The sequence below is a fragment of the Panthera tigris genome, chromosome D3 (genome assembly GCF_018350195.1).
Source record: "Panthera tigris isolate Pti1 chromosome D3, P.tigris_Pti1_mat1.1, whole genome shotgun sequence".
Lineage (NCBI taxonomy): Eukaryota > Metazoa > Chordata > Mammalia > Carnivora > Felidae > Panthera > Panthera tigris.
In genome coordinates, this window is record NC_056671.1 from 5,467,658 (window position 1) to 5,483,278 (window position 15,621).

Here is a 15,621-nt window from a genome sequence, read left to right on the forward strand (position 1 = left end):
GAGGCTTCCTGCCTGACGAGGGGACAGAGGGCCCCCGTCCCCGGGAGGCCACTTGGCCTCTTCCACCCCAGGGTGGGAGCTCCTTCCCGACTTCCCTGGGCTGTGCCCGCTTCTCCTTCTCTGGTGCTGCCGCTCCGATCCGGCCAGCGTCGTCTCTTGCTTGGATGCCCGCAGGAGCCCCGAGGTCTCCCGGCTCTCTGTGGCGCCTGCTTATAAAACACACTGACTTCAGCCCAGGTCACGATCTCGGGTCCGTGAGTTCGAGCCCCGCGTCGGGCTCTGTGCGGACAGCTCGGAGCCTGGAGCCTGCTTCGGATTCTGTGTCTGCCTCTCTCTCTGCCCCTCCCCCACTCATGCTCTGCCTCTCTCTGTCTCTCAAAAATAAATAAATGTTAAAAAAATTAAAAAAAAATAAAATAAAACACACTGACTCTTCATTTCCCCAACCACCGTCTGTGGTCCCTCAGAGCCCTTAGAACAGAACCCATCCTTGCCGTGGCCCGTGGGCCTTGGGTGACTGTCCCCCCAACCTGCCTCGTGCTCACTCAATCAGTTACTCAAGCACGCGGTGCCTGGTCTCACCTCTGGGCTCCCGTTCAGGTGGCCGCCTCCCCCTGACTCCCCCCCGGCTGTCTTGTGCCCGCTCCGCTCCGGGAACTTCTCCCTTCTCCCCCTTCTCCCCGAGACCCCCTCGCCCTCCCCGAGGCTGGAGTAGCCTGAGCGTCCATCTCCGAGGTCACTGTTTGCTTTCTGCTCCCTGCTGCACCCCACCCCCACCCGGTCGGGGCACCGAGACCCTCGGCAGCTGGGCTCCGCCTCATTCACTCATGTGGGGCTCAGCGCGCAGCGGGGACCCCAACGTTTCTGTACATAAATGGATGCGTGCTAGCTACCCTCTCTTGACCCCGAAGCCACCAGACCCGCGGTGGTATTGGGGCCGCTGTGCCGAGACTGGCTGCAGCCTCGATCTGGCTTCAGAAGGCCTTCCAGCCCAGACCAGATCCGGGGCACCCTGCTGAGTCCCCGGGGGGGGGGGTCTCCCTCACCCCTCTCCTACCCCTGTCTTTGATGGAGGTGCGTCCTAGTTTTCCTTGTCATTCACATTCAAACCTTGAGGAAGTCAGCGCTTAACATCTGTTTTTCCGTTGACAGTCTTATGCAGATACTACATGTATCTAATTTAAATACATTTCCATCCCCGCGCGGAGAGCCCGGGTGCCCGTTAGCAGTCACTGCCCACGCCCTCGGCCCTGGCGGCCACCAGTCCGTTTCGGGTCTCTATGGGGTTGCCTATTCCGGATTCTTCCTGTAAGGGGACTCCCACACTAGCCGGCCTTTTGTGACCGCCGCCTTTCACGCGGCGTGATGTTTTCACACCCGCGGTGTAGCTGTGTCAGTAGTTCATTTCTTTTTGTGACTCAGTCACGTTCCACCGTGTGGACGGACCACAGTTTGTTTGTCCGTGCATCTGTTGATGGACCCTTGGGCAGTGTCCACCCCTTGGCTGTTGTGAATAGCGCAGCTCTGAACGTTCGTATGCAAGTATTTGTTCGAGTCCCCGTTTTCAGTTCTTTTGGGAACGTGCCCGGGACTGGAATTGCTGGGTCATTGGGTAATTCTGTGTTTAACTTTTGGAGGAACCACCAAAATGTTTTCCTAAAAAAAAAAAAAAAAATTTTTTTTTTGAGCTGGCAAGAAATGTGACTGAGGTTGGGAGGGGTGGAAATTGGGTTTATTAAATAAGCTCGTGGTGAATGGAGGGGGCACCCAGAGTCCCCTGGCTTTGGGGACAACCTAGATGTGAGGACACGGGGCCAGGGAGTGCCGGGGTGACCTGTTGATGGCTGAGGCCCCTCGAGCTTGGCAGCCGACACACCGTGAGTCTTGAGGGAATGGGAACGCGGCCAGACCGTGGCCTCGGTGTGAGGAGGGTGGGGAGCCGCTGAGGGTTCTCCAGGGCCGGTTTGGAAAGGTGTCACCTCCCCGGCTTCTGGAGCCCACGTGCACTGCGCGCGTGAGCATCTGGCAGAGGCCTGCCATCCCCAGTTGGCGTCTTGTTAGGCAAAGGAAGTTAGAAAAGCTGTGGGTAAATCAGACTTCTTTGCCGCCTTATGCAATGCAAAATCAAACAGCCATTTGGAAGCTCCCCCACTGCGCTTGGAGGAGGGGCGACCAGTTGGGAGCCTCTCCCTGCCGAGGTGCTGGCCTCAGAGCCCAGAGAGAAAGCAGAACGGAATTTGCGTGACCAGGATCCACTGGGCTCCCAGATGGATGGGAGCAATGGGAATTCTGGAACGGGGTCCGGAAGTGGCCACACCTGCCCCTCTCCCCGGGCCGGTTTCTTGTCTCTGGGCTATCGGGCAGATGTCACGTTGCCCTCGGTGGGAACCGGCAGGGCAGGGCCCCCCCCCCCCCCCCCCCCGCCCCCATCAGAGCATCACTGTCACTAGGCTGAAGCCACGGCAGAGACAGTACTAGGGGAAGTGATACTAACAGCGTCTGTTAGCTGAGCAGGATTTGGTCCCGTGTTCATAAAAATTACAGGGCACATCCTGTCTCGGTGGCTGGGAAAAGCCCACGTGGGCAGCTTGCTGAGGTGCCCGTAGGTGCACTGATCTGTGACTCCCTCCTTCCCTGGCTGAGTCAGACTTCTGGTGGCAAGCGACAGAAACCCAGGTTGGGCCGGCGAAGGCCAAGCACGCGGCCGTCTCCGCTCTCCTAAGCGAGCGAGCAGGCTTCGCCTTCAGGCCTGGCTGTCATCAGGACCCCGCCGCGCTCCGTCCGCCCTTCCGCTCTGGCTTCCTGCCGGCCGGCGTCGTTGCTCGGCGGGCACCTGCCATGAGGTGGCCCCCAGAACCGCAGGCTTTCGCGCTCCTGGTTCGGGGCCAAGCTGGTTCCCGCAGCCAGAGTCTCAAGACTGCCTCTCATTGGCCTAGTTGGGGCCGCGGGCGCATCCCTCGACCAATCCCTGGCCCGGGGGATGCAGGACTTGGATTGGCCAGGCCCGGGTCACGTGACTACTTCCCGAGCGCCGGTGGGAGGCCGGAGGATGGTTCCAGAAAGGAAGGTCACATCTACAGTGGCGGGAAAGATGGGGGTGGGGAGGGGGACGCCACCAGAGCCTCAGATGGGGGTCTCGTTCCTCCTCTGACCACCGCGACCTCAGCCCTCCGTCCCAGTTCGAGACGGCCACGGGGCCCATCGCCAGGGGAGGGGCCCGGCGTCTTCCCCTGGAGAAGGACAGTTGTGAACCCGGGGCAGGGCGAGGAGGGGCGTCGTGAGATGCAGCCCCAGCCTTGCCGGGCGCACCGCGGCGTCCAGGTGCCAGGCCCCTGCGCCATCATGGATTTTTCTAGCGGGGGGCGGGGCTGCACGTGCGGGGCCGGGGGAGGGGGGAGGGTGGAGGGGGGATGGGGACGGGGGCAGGGGCAGGGGCGGTGCCCGGCTCTCACCCTGGGCGTGGGCAGGCGGCCCAGGAGTGGGGGGATGGAGGCCCCCCCCAGAGATTTCTGGGCAAAGGCAGCTTGTGACTAAGGGCCTCCTGGTGCCCTTGAGTCCTTTCTTCCTCCCGAGACTCAGTTTCCCCAGCTCTAACAGCACGGGACTGCTTCTTGAGTTTTTTTTCCAGCCTGGACATGGGTGTTTTCTGTCCCATGGGAGGTACAGTTTATCCGTTCCCCCCACCCCGGCTCTTGTCTGGGTCCTTAGCTGTTTCCCCAACGCGGCCCCGGGCTGCCCAGTCCCCCCGCTCCCAGCTCTGCTCCTGCACGGGGTCATGCGGAGGCCCAGGCAGGCCCGGCCTTGCCCGGGGTCACGCTGTGACCCGTGTCCTGCCCGAGCTGACCCTGCCCACCGTGGCCAGGGACGCAACCGTGCGCCTCACCCTGGCGGTGCCTCTCCGGACAGGCCCCCGGCTGCCCGCCTGAACTGGGTGCTGTCCGAGAACTTTGCCCTGGTGACTCGGAAATCTGCAGGGGTCGTGGGGTGAGGTCGGGTGGGCCGTGGGGGCTCGGGACCCTTCGGGGAATGGTGGGGCAGTGTTCACAGGGTTGGGGTTCCTGTGCCTGCTGAGCCAGGGCCTTGGTCGTGGGTGGGGGGGGCGTGTCTGGCCTGGTCTGTGGCTCGGGGGTCTCCCAGATGCCATGTTGTCACCTCCTGCTGTCGGTGGGCAGGAAGTGCCCCGCGGTTTGGAGGAGGAGGGTCAGGAGGACCTGTGTGCTTGCTTGTCCTCAGGGACCAAAGGAACTATTAGGGGGCCCCACCAGGGTCTTTGGAGGGGACACTGTCCCGTGGCTGATCTTGTTTCTTTTCTGGTTTTTTCTCAGGTTCCTGTGACAGGGCGGCCCGTGAGCAGATGAGGAGGACTGGCTCTTAACCTTGGTGGCCACCGAGAGGGAGATTATTGGGGCCCAAGAGCCCCCAGACGCTCGCCGCCATGTCGGGGTCCACACAGCCTGTGGCACAGACGTGGAGGGCCACCGAGCCCCGCTACCCGCCCCATGGCATTTCTTACCCTGTGCAGATCGCCCGGCCCCACACGGTGAGTAAGGGGGGGGGTGTATACCCGGGGCCACTTTTGGGGCCTTCTCTCACCGAGTCCCCGTGAGGGCTGGTGTGGCTCTGACGGGGTCCAGCCAGGGCTCCCTGGGTCCCCTGAGGGGAGTTGGGGTGTCACGGCAGGGACCACTGGCCTCTGGACGTTCTGGTAAAATCTCTTAGCTCCCGCTCTAAAGGGGGGGGGGGTGATGGAGACCAGGGCCAGGCTGAGCTGGGATCTCTGCCTCTCAGAGTCAGCTGTGGAATTTGTGTACGGACACGGGACGCCTGCTGTATACGCTTTGCTGGCAGCCCAGCCTCCCCTGGACTCCTTTTGGCTTTGTTGGGGTCTCCCGGGTGCTGACAGCCCCTTGCCTCCTTGAGCCGTGGCCCCGGAGCTCGTGCACTGGAGGCTCTGAGAGGAAGAGACTCGGAACGCATGTCTGGAGCCCTGATTTGGGGATCCAGGCTGTCGGTTCCTCTCACCGAGGAGCCGCCCCGCCTCTCGGGGGCGACCTGCCTGCGGGGAAAGAGGAGTGCTGTCTACCTACGTGCTGGCCCGCACACGCGTGCGCCCTCGACCGGCTCTCCTAAGCTGCACCCTTGTCTCTCCTCGCAGTGACCCCGTTTCCTGCCGCGCCTCTCGCTGCGCGGTGTGGCCGTGAGGATGGGCCTTTGCTGGCATTTTTTGGGCACCTACTGGGTACCGTGTCCTTGGGCCTTGCCGGAGGGCTCCCGGGGTCTGGGGCCTCCCTGTTTGACCAACTGGCTGCTCGGCGGGGAGGTGTGGGGCCTTGCGGTCGTAGCTGGGCAAGAGGCTGGCTCTGCTGGCCCGTGTGTGTGTGTGTGTGTGTGTGTGTGTGTGTGTGTGTGTGCATGCATGCGTGTGGACTGCTTGGCGTGGTTCCTCTTCGTGAGAAGAAAGGAAGTGGTGTGGGAGGGCATTTCCATCAGTAAGCGTGTGAACCCACTGGCCCCGCGGGGAGGGTGTCCCAGATGCGGCGGCCTCTTGAGGATTTTGGCCACCAGGATGCTTTTCAGAGCCAGCCGGGCTGAACGGGCACATATCGAGCCCTGTGACGAGAGTGTGCCTGTGGGTGGTCTTCAGATCCTCCGTCCGGCCCAGTGAAAGAGCGTCTGGCGTCAGTACCCCACCTTGCACTCGAGGGGACTGAGGCCAGGAGACCAAACCGCAGGCCTCAGGTGAGATCGCTGCTGGGAGGCAGTCCGCTTCGGCCTCGGGCTTCTGAGCCCCGGTCACAGACGCCACTGCCTGCTGGGCACCTGCCGTGTGCCCAGGGCCACAGGAGTGTGCTCCTGGGGGCACACGTTGTTACGTAGCGTCACTGTCTGTGTCGGGGTCCCCAGCAACAGCAACAGCGACCGCAAACCCTCGATTACCGAGCCCTTGACCACAGGGCAAAACGTTCTGGTTGGAACCTTCTACGCGGACAGTTCACTCGCTGCTCTGAATCACCCCGGAGAGGGTCTCGAACGCTGTTTGTGGATCGGGAATGTTTCGTAGGCGAGGAGAAAGGTCCACGTTCTTAACTGTTCGGAGCCTCGGATTTTTTATCTATAAAATGGTGTCACAGCAGCACTCGTCACCTGCGTTCTCGTGGGGATTAAGCATAACGATCTGCATGAAGTCCTTGTGGCAGCGCCTGGCACCCGCTCTGGCGGACGTGTCCGTTCGCTGTCGTTACTCCTTGTTACCTCACTGTTACCGCAGCTGCCTGCAGGGGCTGCCTCTCCTGGGGGCCACTGGCCGATGCCTCTGGCTTCTCTCTTGTTGCTGGGCCCCTCCTGCTGGGTTCCCACCCCTCTCCCACCCCTTCTCTGTGGGCACAGCTTTGGAAAGTCCTCCTGTCCCTAGAGCCTCCCCCCTCCACCCCCCGCTGCCCCACTCTCCCGCCTTCCTTCTTGCCCTTTGCCCCAGCTGGGCCCTCTCCCGGTCATTTGGGGTCACTGGCTGACCCATAATGTCTCCTGTTCTGCCCCCACTGGGCTGTCAGTGACGCAGGATGTGGCTGGACAGGCCCCAGCAGTCACCGCCCACTCCAGGCAGGAGGCTGAGGCCAGGGGTGAGCAGGGCCCTGGGGCAGCTATGGGGTGGGGCATTCCTGGTGGCAGCAGTGGGGCCCCGGTCCCTGCTTTGTGTGGGGCGGCCCAACCCTGCTTGTCACCTAAAAGGCAGGAGAAAGAATTCCGGGCACCCCGGGTTGGGGGTGGGTCTTGCTGTCCTGGGCATGTGTCCTGGCTGGAGCCACTTTCCCTTGGCTGGCGGGGGGTCAGCATTGGGTCTGTAGTCTGGAGGCCCTCCCTCCCCACTGCAGCCCGTGCCCTCTAACATGTTCCCATTGGCCGATTTTACAGGTGGGGTGAGGTGCCCCCCTTTTCTGAGTCTAGAAGACAGAGGGTGGAAGAAAGGGGAAATCGAGGCACAGGGAGAAAAATGCCCCATCCAGGAGCCGGGTGGGAGCCCAGGGTCCTGGCTCCTTGCATAGTAGCTAAGGCAGGAAGCTGGGAGGAAGGGGAGGGGCCTGGACCCGGTGACCTGTGACCTTCCTGAGACTCAGTCTTCTCTCTCTCTCTCTCTCTCTCTCTCTCTCTCTCACACACACACACACACACACACACACACACACACACACGACAGGCTTATCTTCAGGAGTAGCGCCTCTTGGTTCCAGAGGCTTCTTTCCATGTGCCCTGGGCCCAGGGCTGCTTGGATGGCGAGTCCGCCCTGGAGCCCAGAAGAACCTCCACATCCGGCCTTGAATCTCCGTTCCTTCCCACCTGCTGAGTGACACTGGGCTGCCCACTTGGCCCTGTGGGGGGGGGCAGCCTCGGTTTTCCTATCTGAAGTACGGAGTTGTGGGTCTGAGCCTCCGTGGAAGCTGCCCGGGCGGGTTTGCGGTAGTCCTGTCTTTCCTCCTGGCGGGGTGACGGGAGCCCCTGTCCTTTGGGGTGGCAGGGCCCTGGACTCGGGCCGTGGGAGCCGTCCCGGCTGCTGGCCCGCCACCTCCAGGCTGCCTGCTGTGAGGTTCACGGTGCAGGTGGAAGGCGTGATTCCCGGTGTGCTCTCGGGCAGAGGCCTGGCCGTTCCCCTGCCCGCTTCTGGCACCCTCTCGGCCTTTCCGGACACCGTGCGCGTTGCCTGGGGAATCCCACAGGACCCCTCTGTGCCCTGCCCTCTCCGCCTCTGTGGTCTTGGCTTCCCTCCCTCACGGAATCAGGACCCCACGTCTTTCCCTGTGCGTCTCCCGGGATTGGGGGTCCCGACGTACCTTCCCTGCCTCGCCTTTCGTCAGGCTTCCTAGGACTTCTCCGAGTCCCCCGGGACCTTCTGGACTTGCCTGAGCTCTTGTAGTTCTTGTGCTGAACGAATGTATTCGAGTCAAGAGGTGCAAAGGTCTGACTTCTAGCGCTACCGCTCTGTGCTGTGTGGACCCTGGCAAGTTACTCAACCTCTCTGTGCCTCCGTGTAGAGGGGTAGCTGAGAACACAGGCTCTGGAGCCAGACCGATTGCGTTTCTGCGCTGCCTTAGTGATACCTTGGCTGTGGAATTCCGGACGAGGGGCCTTACCGCCCTGTGCCTCGGTTTCCCCGTCATTTGATTGCGGCAACTGCGGGGTTCCGAGGCTCAGATTAGTGGACGAGGGCAGAGGCCCTCGCGTGATGCCTGTGCAACGTTAGCTCCCACGGATATCAAGGGACGCCGCTGATGACTTCGGTGACGCCGTTCTTGTGACGACCACGTAGCGTGAGTGTCCTCTTCCGCGTCGCCTGTGGGCTTTTCCTCTAGAGGAGAGCTCGGCAGACCTCCGTAAACGTGTCGCGCCTCTCGGGCCGTTCGGCCTGTGTCACGGCTGCTCGGCCCCGCTGCCCTCACAGCTCCGGAGCTGCGACCGAGAGGCGGAGGAACGGCCGAGGGCCGCGCCCGGCTTGGGCCTTGGGCCCCGTTTCGGACTCCTGCCCCGGATCGGTGCTTCCCGAGAGCTCTGTGGGGAGGACCGGTCCGTTTCAGCTGCGCTTTGCCCCAGAGCCACACTGCACGGAACCCCCACCAGTCCGGTGCGGGCGCTGGCCGTGGCGAGGCCGGCAGTGCGCGGGCCGGCTGGCGCACGAAGACGCGTGTCTTCCGTACCCACTCGTCGCGGGCGACGGGGTGGGCCCCGCGTGGAGCAGCGCTGCCTTGGGTGAAAGGTCAGGGACCCGGGGGCCCGCCTGGGCCAGAGGGGGCCGCGGGCGCGTGTGGGCGCGCTGGTGGGTTGCTCGTGTCCTGAATGCTGCCCGGGGTTTCTCCGCCTCAGCTTTGTGGCCCTTCCTGCCCCCCCCCCCCACCCCCCCAGTTCTGGGTGCTGGGGGACGGCTCCAGGGCGGTGTTCGGCTCCCCAGAAAGGCCTCTCGGGAGCCCCCGTGCTGGGAGCTTTGTTCATTCATTTAGCACTCAGTAGGCGCCTCGTCTGCCAGTACTTTCGTAGGCCCTGGGAACGGAGCCGTGAGCAAACCAGAAGCATCCCTGCCTCAGGCAGCTGGTGTTCTCATGGGGCAGCAATGAGCAGGGAAGGAGGGGCGGGGGAAGGCGGAGGTCGTGGGGTTCCTAACTGAAGTCAGGCGCCAGGGCAGGAGGCCTCACGGGGAAGCTGACGTTGGGATCAAAACCTGAAAGGAACTGGAGGGCCGGGCATGGGGAAATGTAGTTAAGGAATGTTCCAGGCAGAGGAAGCAGCACGTGCAAAGGCCCTGAGGTGGGAGCCCCACCTCTCCGGGAGGGGCCCATGAGTCCTTTGCCTGCCATGTGCGGCTCCAGACATTTCCCAGGAGCCAGCGAGGAGCTCATTTTTTCGTAGCACAGCTGCAAAGAAAACCTTTCTCCCGGCCCCTCCCTCCAACATCTCCCAGGATCCAGACCCAGTTTGGATTTGACCCGAGGCCCAGATGCCTCAGCCCCTTTGTCCTTGTGGCTCCTGAGGATCTAGCCAGGGACGTGCCAGATGGGGTTAGCGCCTGTCCCCTTCCTGGGGAGTCTGAGGGGCATAGTTTATCGGCAAGTCCCGATTTCTAGTGTCAGAGGCACCACGGCTGAGGAGAGGCTGGCAGAGGCGGGGGGGGGAGGGGGGTCTCACCTGAGACCCCCCCCCCAATTCTCTGAGCAAGCAGCTCTGCGAGCACGTGGCAAGGGCAGGGCAGGCCCCTGCCCCCCAAGTCTGGTTTGTTGCTGTCACCTTTTGGGGGTACGTTCAGAACCTGCAGTCTGCCCCTCCCCGTCCCTCAGCAGGAAGCCAGCCTGGCCTCAGTCCTGCATCTCAGAACCTCCCCTCCTTGCTGTGTCACCTGGGCGAGTCACTTACCTTCTCTGTGCCCGAGGTCTCATGTTTGTGTGGGACTGTGCATGAGACCCGCCTCATGGCGTCGCCGTGGGAATTCAATGAAAAACACGTTTAAAGCTTTTGTCGGCGGGCAGACACGGGCAGTTCGTGAACGTTGGGTGTTGTTACTGAGACGTGGCCGGGAGGCTTGGAGCCTGAGGGCCTGGTGCGCCCCACCTCGGGTCAGCTTCTCTTTTGGGACGTCCCCGATTCTGGGCTTCCTGTGGAGCTTCCAGACCCCCCTGGGGGGTCCCCGGCTCAGCCCTGGAGACCAGCTTTGGGGCCTAGGGTGGGGTTTAGTGAGGACACCGCAGGAATGGCCCCCGAGATGCTCCTCGGAGGGGCTTTGCTGACGAGCGTCTCCCGCTTGGCTCCTAAACTGGGAAACTGAGGCCAGAAAGTTCGTGAAGTGGCCTCTCCGCCCCGCCCCCCCCTGCCCCTGCCTCTTCCCACCTCCGTTGGCGGACGTAGGTGCTGTCTCGCCGAGGCGTTGGCTTGTCTGTCTCCTGAGGCATCGGACTGTCTGTCTCTTGCCGCTTTGCTCATTTTGCTTTTGTGCGAGAGAGCCGGGCGGGGAAAACCTTCCCCCTGGCAGACGGCAGAGGCTGCCGATTCCTTCTCACACCTCTGCACGTGCGTGTGATCTGGGCCTGGCAGCCTTGCCAGCGTGATCCCAGAGGCCTCGCTCCCTCCCTCCCTCCCTCAGGGCCTTCCCCCTTCCTCCTCCTTCCCACCCGCCTCCATTTGCGAGCACCTGGGGCCTCGTGCTAGACATCACAGAGTGGGGGGACGGCGGGGGGGAGGGCTGAGCCCTTCTCTGCCTTCCGGAAGCCACCTGTCATCTTGAGGGAGGTCTTTGGAGAGTTACGGAGGGTTTGTGGTAGGAAGCACAGGGACCTCCTTCCATCCAGTCAGGCACCCGTTTCAAAGATGAGGAAACTGAGGCTCAGAGGGTTGGAGTGACGGACAGTTCCCCCAGCCCGAGGCCCTGCAGCCTTTCTTCCCCACATTGGGCCTCCTCAGTGTTTCCAGCCTCCGAAGTCGCTGGGGTCCCCATTCATTCCATTTACTCATCTTCTCCAGCCTTTGGCGTCCCAGCCTCTTACATGCTTGCTTGGGAGGGTCTGAAACACACACACTCCCAGCTCACCTGCCTGATAGCATCCGATCGTCTTTGCAGGAATAACTGCTTAAAAAAAAAAAAAAGCTGGACAACAGGAGCATGAGAAGACCGACTAGACTTTTTTAACGGAAACTTGGGAGAATAAAGAGAGGTGCCCAGAAGAAGATAAATCACACACGGTGCCCCTCTGTCTCAGCCTTACCTGTGCCAGACATCGCTAATTGATTGCCGCACACAGTGTAACTGAGTGTTCTAGGCAGACAGAGCGAATCGATTTGGATTGGTACAGTGGGAAGCCGGCCCTGTTTTCTCTTTTGAAACGCTCGTTTCTCTGCTTTTTAAAAAACCCTTTTTAACGTGTCTCAAATCAGTGTAGTTGATAATCAGGATACTTGTAATTTGTTAGCGTTTGGTTTTTCCCCAGATGAGAAGGGGTGATGGATGGCACGTTACCGAAGAAGGAGGGTTTTGTCTGAAGCTCATTTCCCCTTCTGACTTTGGCCGGACACACGTGGGTGGGTTTTCTTTTCACAGACAAGACAGGGAAACCCCAAGGTGGCACCTTGTTTTGGAAGCTGGTCTTCGAGCCTCACAGACCTGTGCCCTGCAGTCTCACGCAGACACCCTATCCCCTCAGTGCCCCGCTAGACACGCGGGCTGTGCCCTTTCCAGCCGCCCGCTCCCAGGCGGGCTCGGTGGTCTCATCGGGGAGGAGGGCGTAATCGCACGTGCTGCAGGTGCCAGCGTGGGGCCGGGTGAGGGACTGCGGCGGCACGGCACAGGGTGCACGCTAGCCGGCGACTGGCCCCGGCCACGCCCTCTGGCCACCCCGGGCGTCCGGAGCCACGCGTGGACGCGGACGTGGCCCCGCGCAGGAGTGAGCGCCCGGCTGCGCCCGTGACCGTGGAGCGGGCCGTCTGGGCTCACCTGCTTCCTCGGCCTCTCGCTGCAGGACGTCGGGCTGCTCGAGTACCAGCACCACCCCCGTGACTACGCCTCGCACCTGTCGCCCGGTTCCATCCTCCAGCCCCAGAGGAGGAGGCCCTCCCTGCTGTCCGAATTTCAGCCTGGGAACGAGAGGTGAGGAGAGGCTTGCACGCCGCCGCCTAGCTGGGAGCCGCGGGGTCGGTCCTCAGGCCGGGGGAGGAGGCAGGAGCGTGCAGGGCTGGTGTTAAGTCGGGGGGCTGCTGTGCTGTGTGCCTGCCCTCGTCCTGGTGCAGCTGTGACTTGGGGCGCGGTTGCAGGGGAGCGGGAAAGGGCCACGTGGCCCTCCGACTTCGCAGCGTGGGCCTTCAGTGGTCTCTGGGGGGGGGGGGTAGTCCTAGGCAGGAGGGGTCGACCGCCAAGATGCGGAGGGGCAGGGCTGGGGTGCTGGTGAGAGGGACAAGTCCCTCCTGGGTGCACCCGGGCTGCCCCCTCCTCCCTCCTGTTGTCTTCCCCTTTTCTCCCAGTCCCTCTCTGTCCCTCAGCTACTAGCCGAGGCCCTCTGGTGTCTGCCTGTGGCTGGGCCTGCCTGTCCTTAAATCCGGGGGGAAGGGGATGAGCCCGTGCAGCGGGACGGGGACCCCAGTGAGGGGAGGGCCGAGGCCAGAGCGGGGCCCCAAGATGCCGGAGATCATAACAGCACTGACCGCTAAGAGTCCTAACCTCAGATGTCATGTGCTGGCCCATTCTAGGCTGTGGGCGCACGACAGTAGGCGGCCCTGCCTCCAGGGCAGATGCCTCACAGACACCCACAAGATGACTCCAGAATGAGGCAGGTGACCCATTTATTAGCTACAGGGTGAGCAAGGTATTAGCTCTCTGGCTGGGGTGGCCAGAAAGGCCTCTCAGGGGAGGGACGTTTGTCCGATATGTAGCCGACCGTTCAGAGAGCTGGTAAAGGCCTTCCAGACAGAGGGAACAGCATGTGCAAAGGCCCGGAGGTGAGCATGTTCTTGGAGTGTTCCGGGCAGGCATCAACTTGAAACGCATTTTAGCAGAGGGGATATTTAGGCTGTCCGGCCGGGAGCAGTAGCCAGGGGCGGAGTCTGTGAGTCCTGGCCGTGCTGTGTGTGTTCGGGCAAGGCCATGTCCTCTCTGGCCCAGTTTTGACCTCTGCAGACTGGGGAGCAGGGTTGAGGAGAACCGGTCGGGAGTGTTAGGCTGGACAGCTCCCGTCTCTGCCCCAGGCAGCTGGCCGAGCTGGGCAGGACGCAAGGCCAGGTTTAGCAGCCAGAGTGCTGTGGTTGGCTAGTGATGTCTGCCCCGGGTGGGGGATGTGCAAATAACAGCATGTGTGTTACTGCCTGTGTTGGACCCACAAGGCTTTTTGGGTTCGACCGTGCCCGTGAATCACCCGGGGTTCTTGTTTACATGCACAGTCTGACTCTGTAGGTCTGGGGTGGGACTCAAGGCTGTGCGCTTGTGGCCGGCTCCAGGCGGGTGATGCTGCTGGCCGTGGGCCGCTCTCGGCAGCGCGGGGGTGGGGAATCACCAGTACGTTCTCTTCCTGTCAACATAGCGAGTGCTGACTCGTGGGAGGACGAGTCTGGGATTGAAGCTTGCCTCGCCGCGTGCCCTTGGCCAGATGGGCACTTCTCCCTCAGGGTCGCGGAGGGCGGGGCCCACAGCAGGTGCTGGGCGGGAGGGCGGCAGCTGCGAGGCCCTGTGTCCTTGCCTCCCGCAGGTCCCAGGAGCTCCACCTGCGACCCGAGTCCCACTCCTACCTGCCCGAGCTGGGCAAGTCAGAGATGGAGTTCATTGAGAGCAAGCGCCCTCGCCTGGAGCTGCTGCCGGATCCCCTGCTGCGGCCCTCACCCCTGCTGGCCGCGGGCCAGCCTGGGGGCTCGGAGGACCCGTCCAAGGTAAGGCCCGGCCCTGGCTGGGAGCCCCTGAGGACCTGGGTGCTTCGGCAGCCGCCCTGGGTGCAAGGCAAGGGGTGGGGGCGGTGGGCGTGCCAGGTGGGGCACAGCTCGGGCCGAGGGTGGGCAGCGAGAGGAGGGGCCGGGACCGAGGTTGGCTCGCAGGCCGCTTCCTGGCCGGACGGGGGCCTGCTCCTACCTGAACGCGTCTGGCCTGCGGGGCCACCATGCCCCGCCCCCCCCCCCCCCCCCCCCCGGTGCCCCGGAGATCTCTTTCATTTTACTCCTCTTTAAAATGGAAAGTCGAGGGGCGCCTGGGTGGCTCAGTCGGTTGGGTGTCTGACTTCGGCTCGGGTGCTGATCTCGTGGTCCGTGAGTTCGAACCCCGCGTCGGGCTCTGTGCTCGCGGCTCGGAGCGTGGAGCCCGCTTCGGATTCTGTGTCTCCCTCTCTCTCTCTGCCCCTCCCCCGCTTGCACTCTGTCTCTCTCTCTCAAAAATAAAATTAAAACGTAAAAGAAATATTTTAAACGGAAAGTCGAGCGGAGCTGGTGGGGGCGAATGTGCACAGATTGAGTGCCTACGGTGTGCTGGTTTGGGAGGAGGTCCTGCTGTTTCAGTCAAGCTCAGGACAGTGGAGGCTGGAAGCTTCTTTGGTCTTCACTTCACACAGAGGACGCTGACAGAGGTGCTAATGGAGGGATCGCAGCCAGTGGCCCGGACTGTCCGTTAGGGTCACCTAACTGCCCCCGAAGCTGTGGTTCTACTGTCACTGCCTGGGATGGGGCAGGGACCGCAGCCAGGTGACATGCCCGTCCTTGGCCGGCTGAGGGATGGACGTCACTCCTGCACACGCTGAGTGTTTCTTCCCAACTAGCTCGTTAGCAGCCTCCCGCCTGGTGGGTGAGGCCAGCGTTTATCTTACTGCGGCCCCGGTGGGGGTGGGAGCAGGCGAGGGGGTGGACGTGGCCCACTCGGGCCTGTGGGTCCTCTTCCCTGCCTGATGCCGGATAGGATGGATCGGTGGGATTTCTGGCCAGTGCGGGGCCTTCGCTGGGGGGCTGGCGGGAGAGGAGGGCTCTCGGGGCGCTGACGACGGCAAGCCGGCGCTAAGCGGGTGAGCCGGGTCCTGTGCCAAGCGAGTGTCGTGCCGTTGAGTCATCTCGGCCCCACTCCCGTGATCTGCGACCTCCTTTTGAAAAGGAGCCCCGGACCCCGGGCTGAGCGAGCGGGAGCCACTCGCCCACGTCGCGGAAGGCCAGGCAGCCTGGGTCTGCAGCCCATCCCTGCCCATCAGGCTGCCCTGGTCCTCAGGCTTCCCGTCTGGTCCCGCTAGCCGGCCATCGGCCTCCCTCCTCCCAGTGCCCGCCACGCCCCCCCGCCGTGGGCACCTGAGTCTGTCTGCTCCGCTGGGGGAGGGATGTTGCCGTTAGAAAAGCTGTTTCTCGAAGAGAGCCTTGGACATGTAGGGGAGAGGGGTATGTGTGGAGGGGCAGAGGGCCAGGTCAGTGGTCCGGCCAAGGGCCACGCCAGGGAGGTCTGATTTCCTCCCTAGGGACTGGGGCCCCCAGTGGGCTGTGGCCCGAGCTTCTGTCCGGTTCTGCCCAGAGAACAGGCTGCCAGTTGTCTCTGGCCAGCTGCCCGCCCAGCCTGGCTCTCCGGAATGGTGGCTTGGAACCTCCTGAGGGCCTCCGTGCCTCTCGGTAGCTGTGATCCCCTGCTCGTCCCTCTTCTTGAAGTTCCCT

General features: G+C 62.8%; 1 protein-coding gene across 16 annotated transcripts in view; it reads left to right on the forward strand.

Moving 5' to 3' along the window:
• Positions 1–15,621, forward strand: part of NCOR2 (nuclear receptor corepressor 2) — a 181,336-nt gene that overhangs the window by 30,421 nt on the left and 135,294 nt on the right. For 15 of the 16 annotated variants that reach the window (XM_042962536.1, XM_042962539.1, XM_042962547.1 and 12 more), the window contains exons 2-4: positions 4,326–4,540; positions 11,988–12,115; positions 13,704–13,881. In XM_042962536.1, coding sequence (XP_042818470.1) covers positions 4,436–4,540; positions 11,988–12,115; positions 13,704–13,881 — 411 coding nt within the window. In that variant the 5' untranslated portion in view covers positions 4,326–4,435. Of the gene's footprint in view, positions 1–3,112; positions 3,322–4,325; positions 4,541–11,987; positions 12,116–13,703; positions 13,882–15,621 lie in introns of those variants that run through there. The other variant, XM_042962537.1, reaches the window with a different exon arrangement.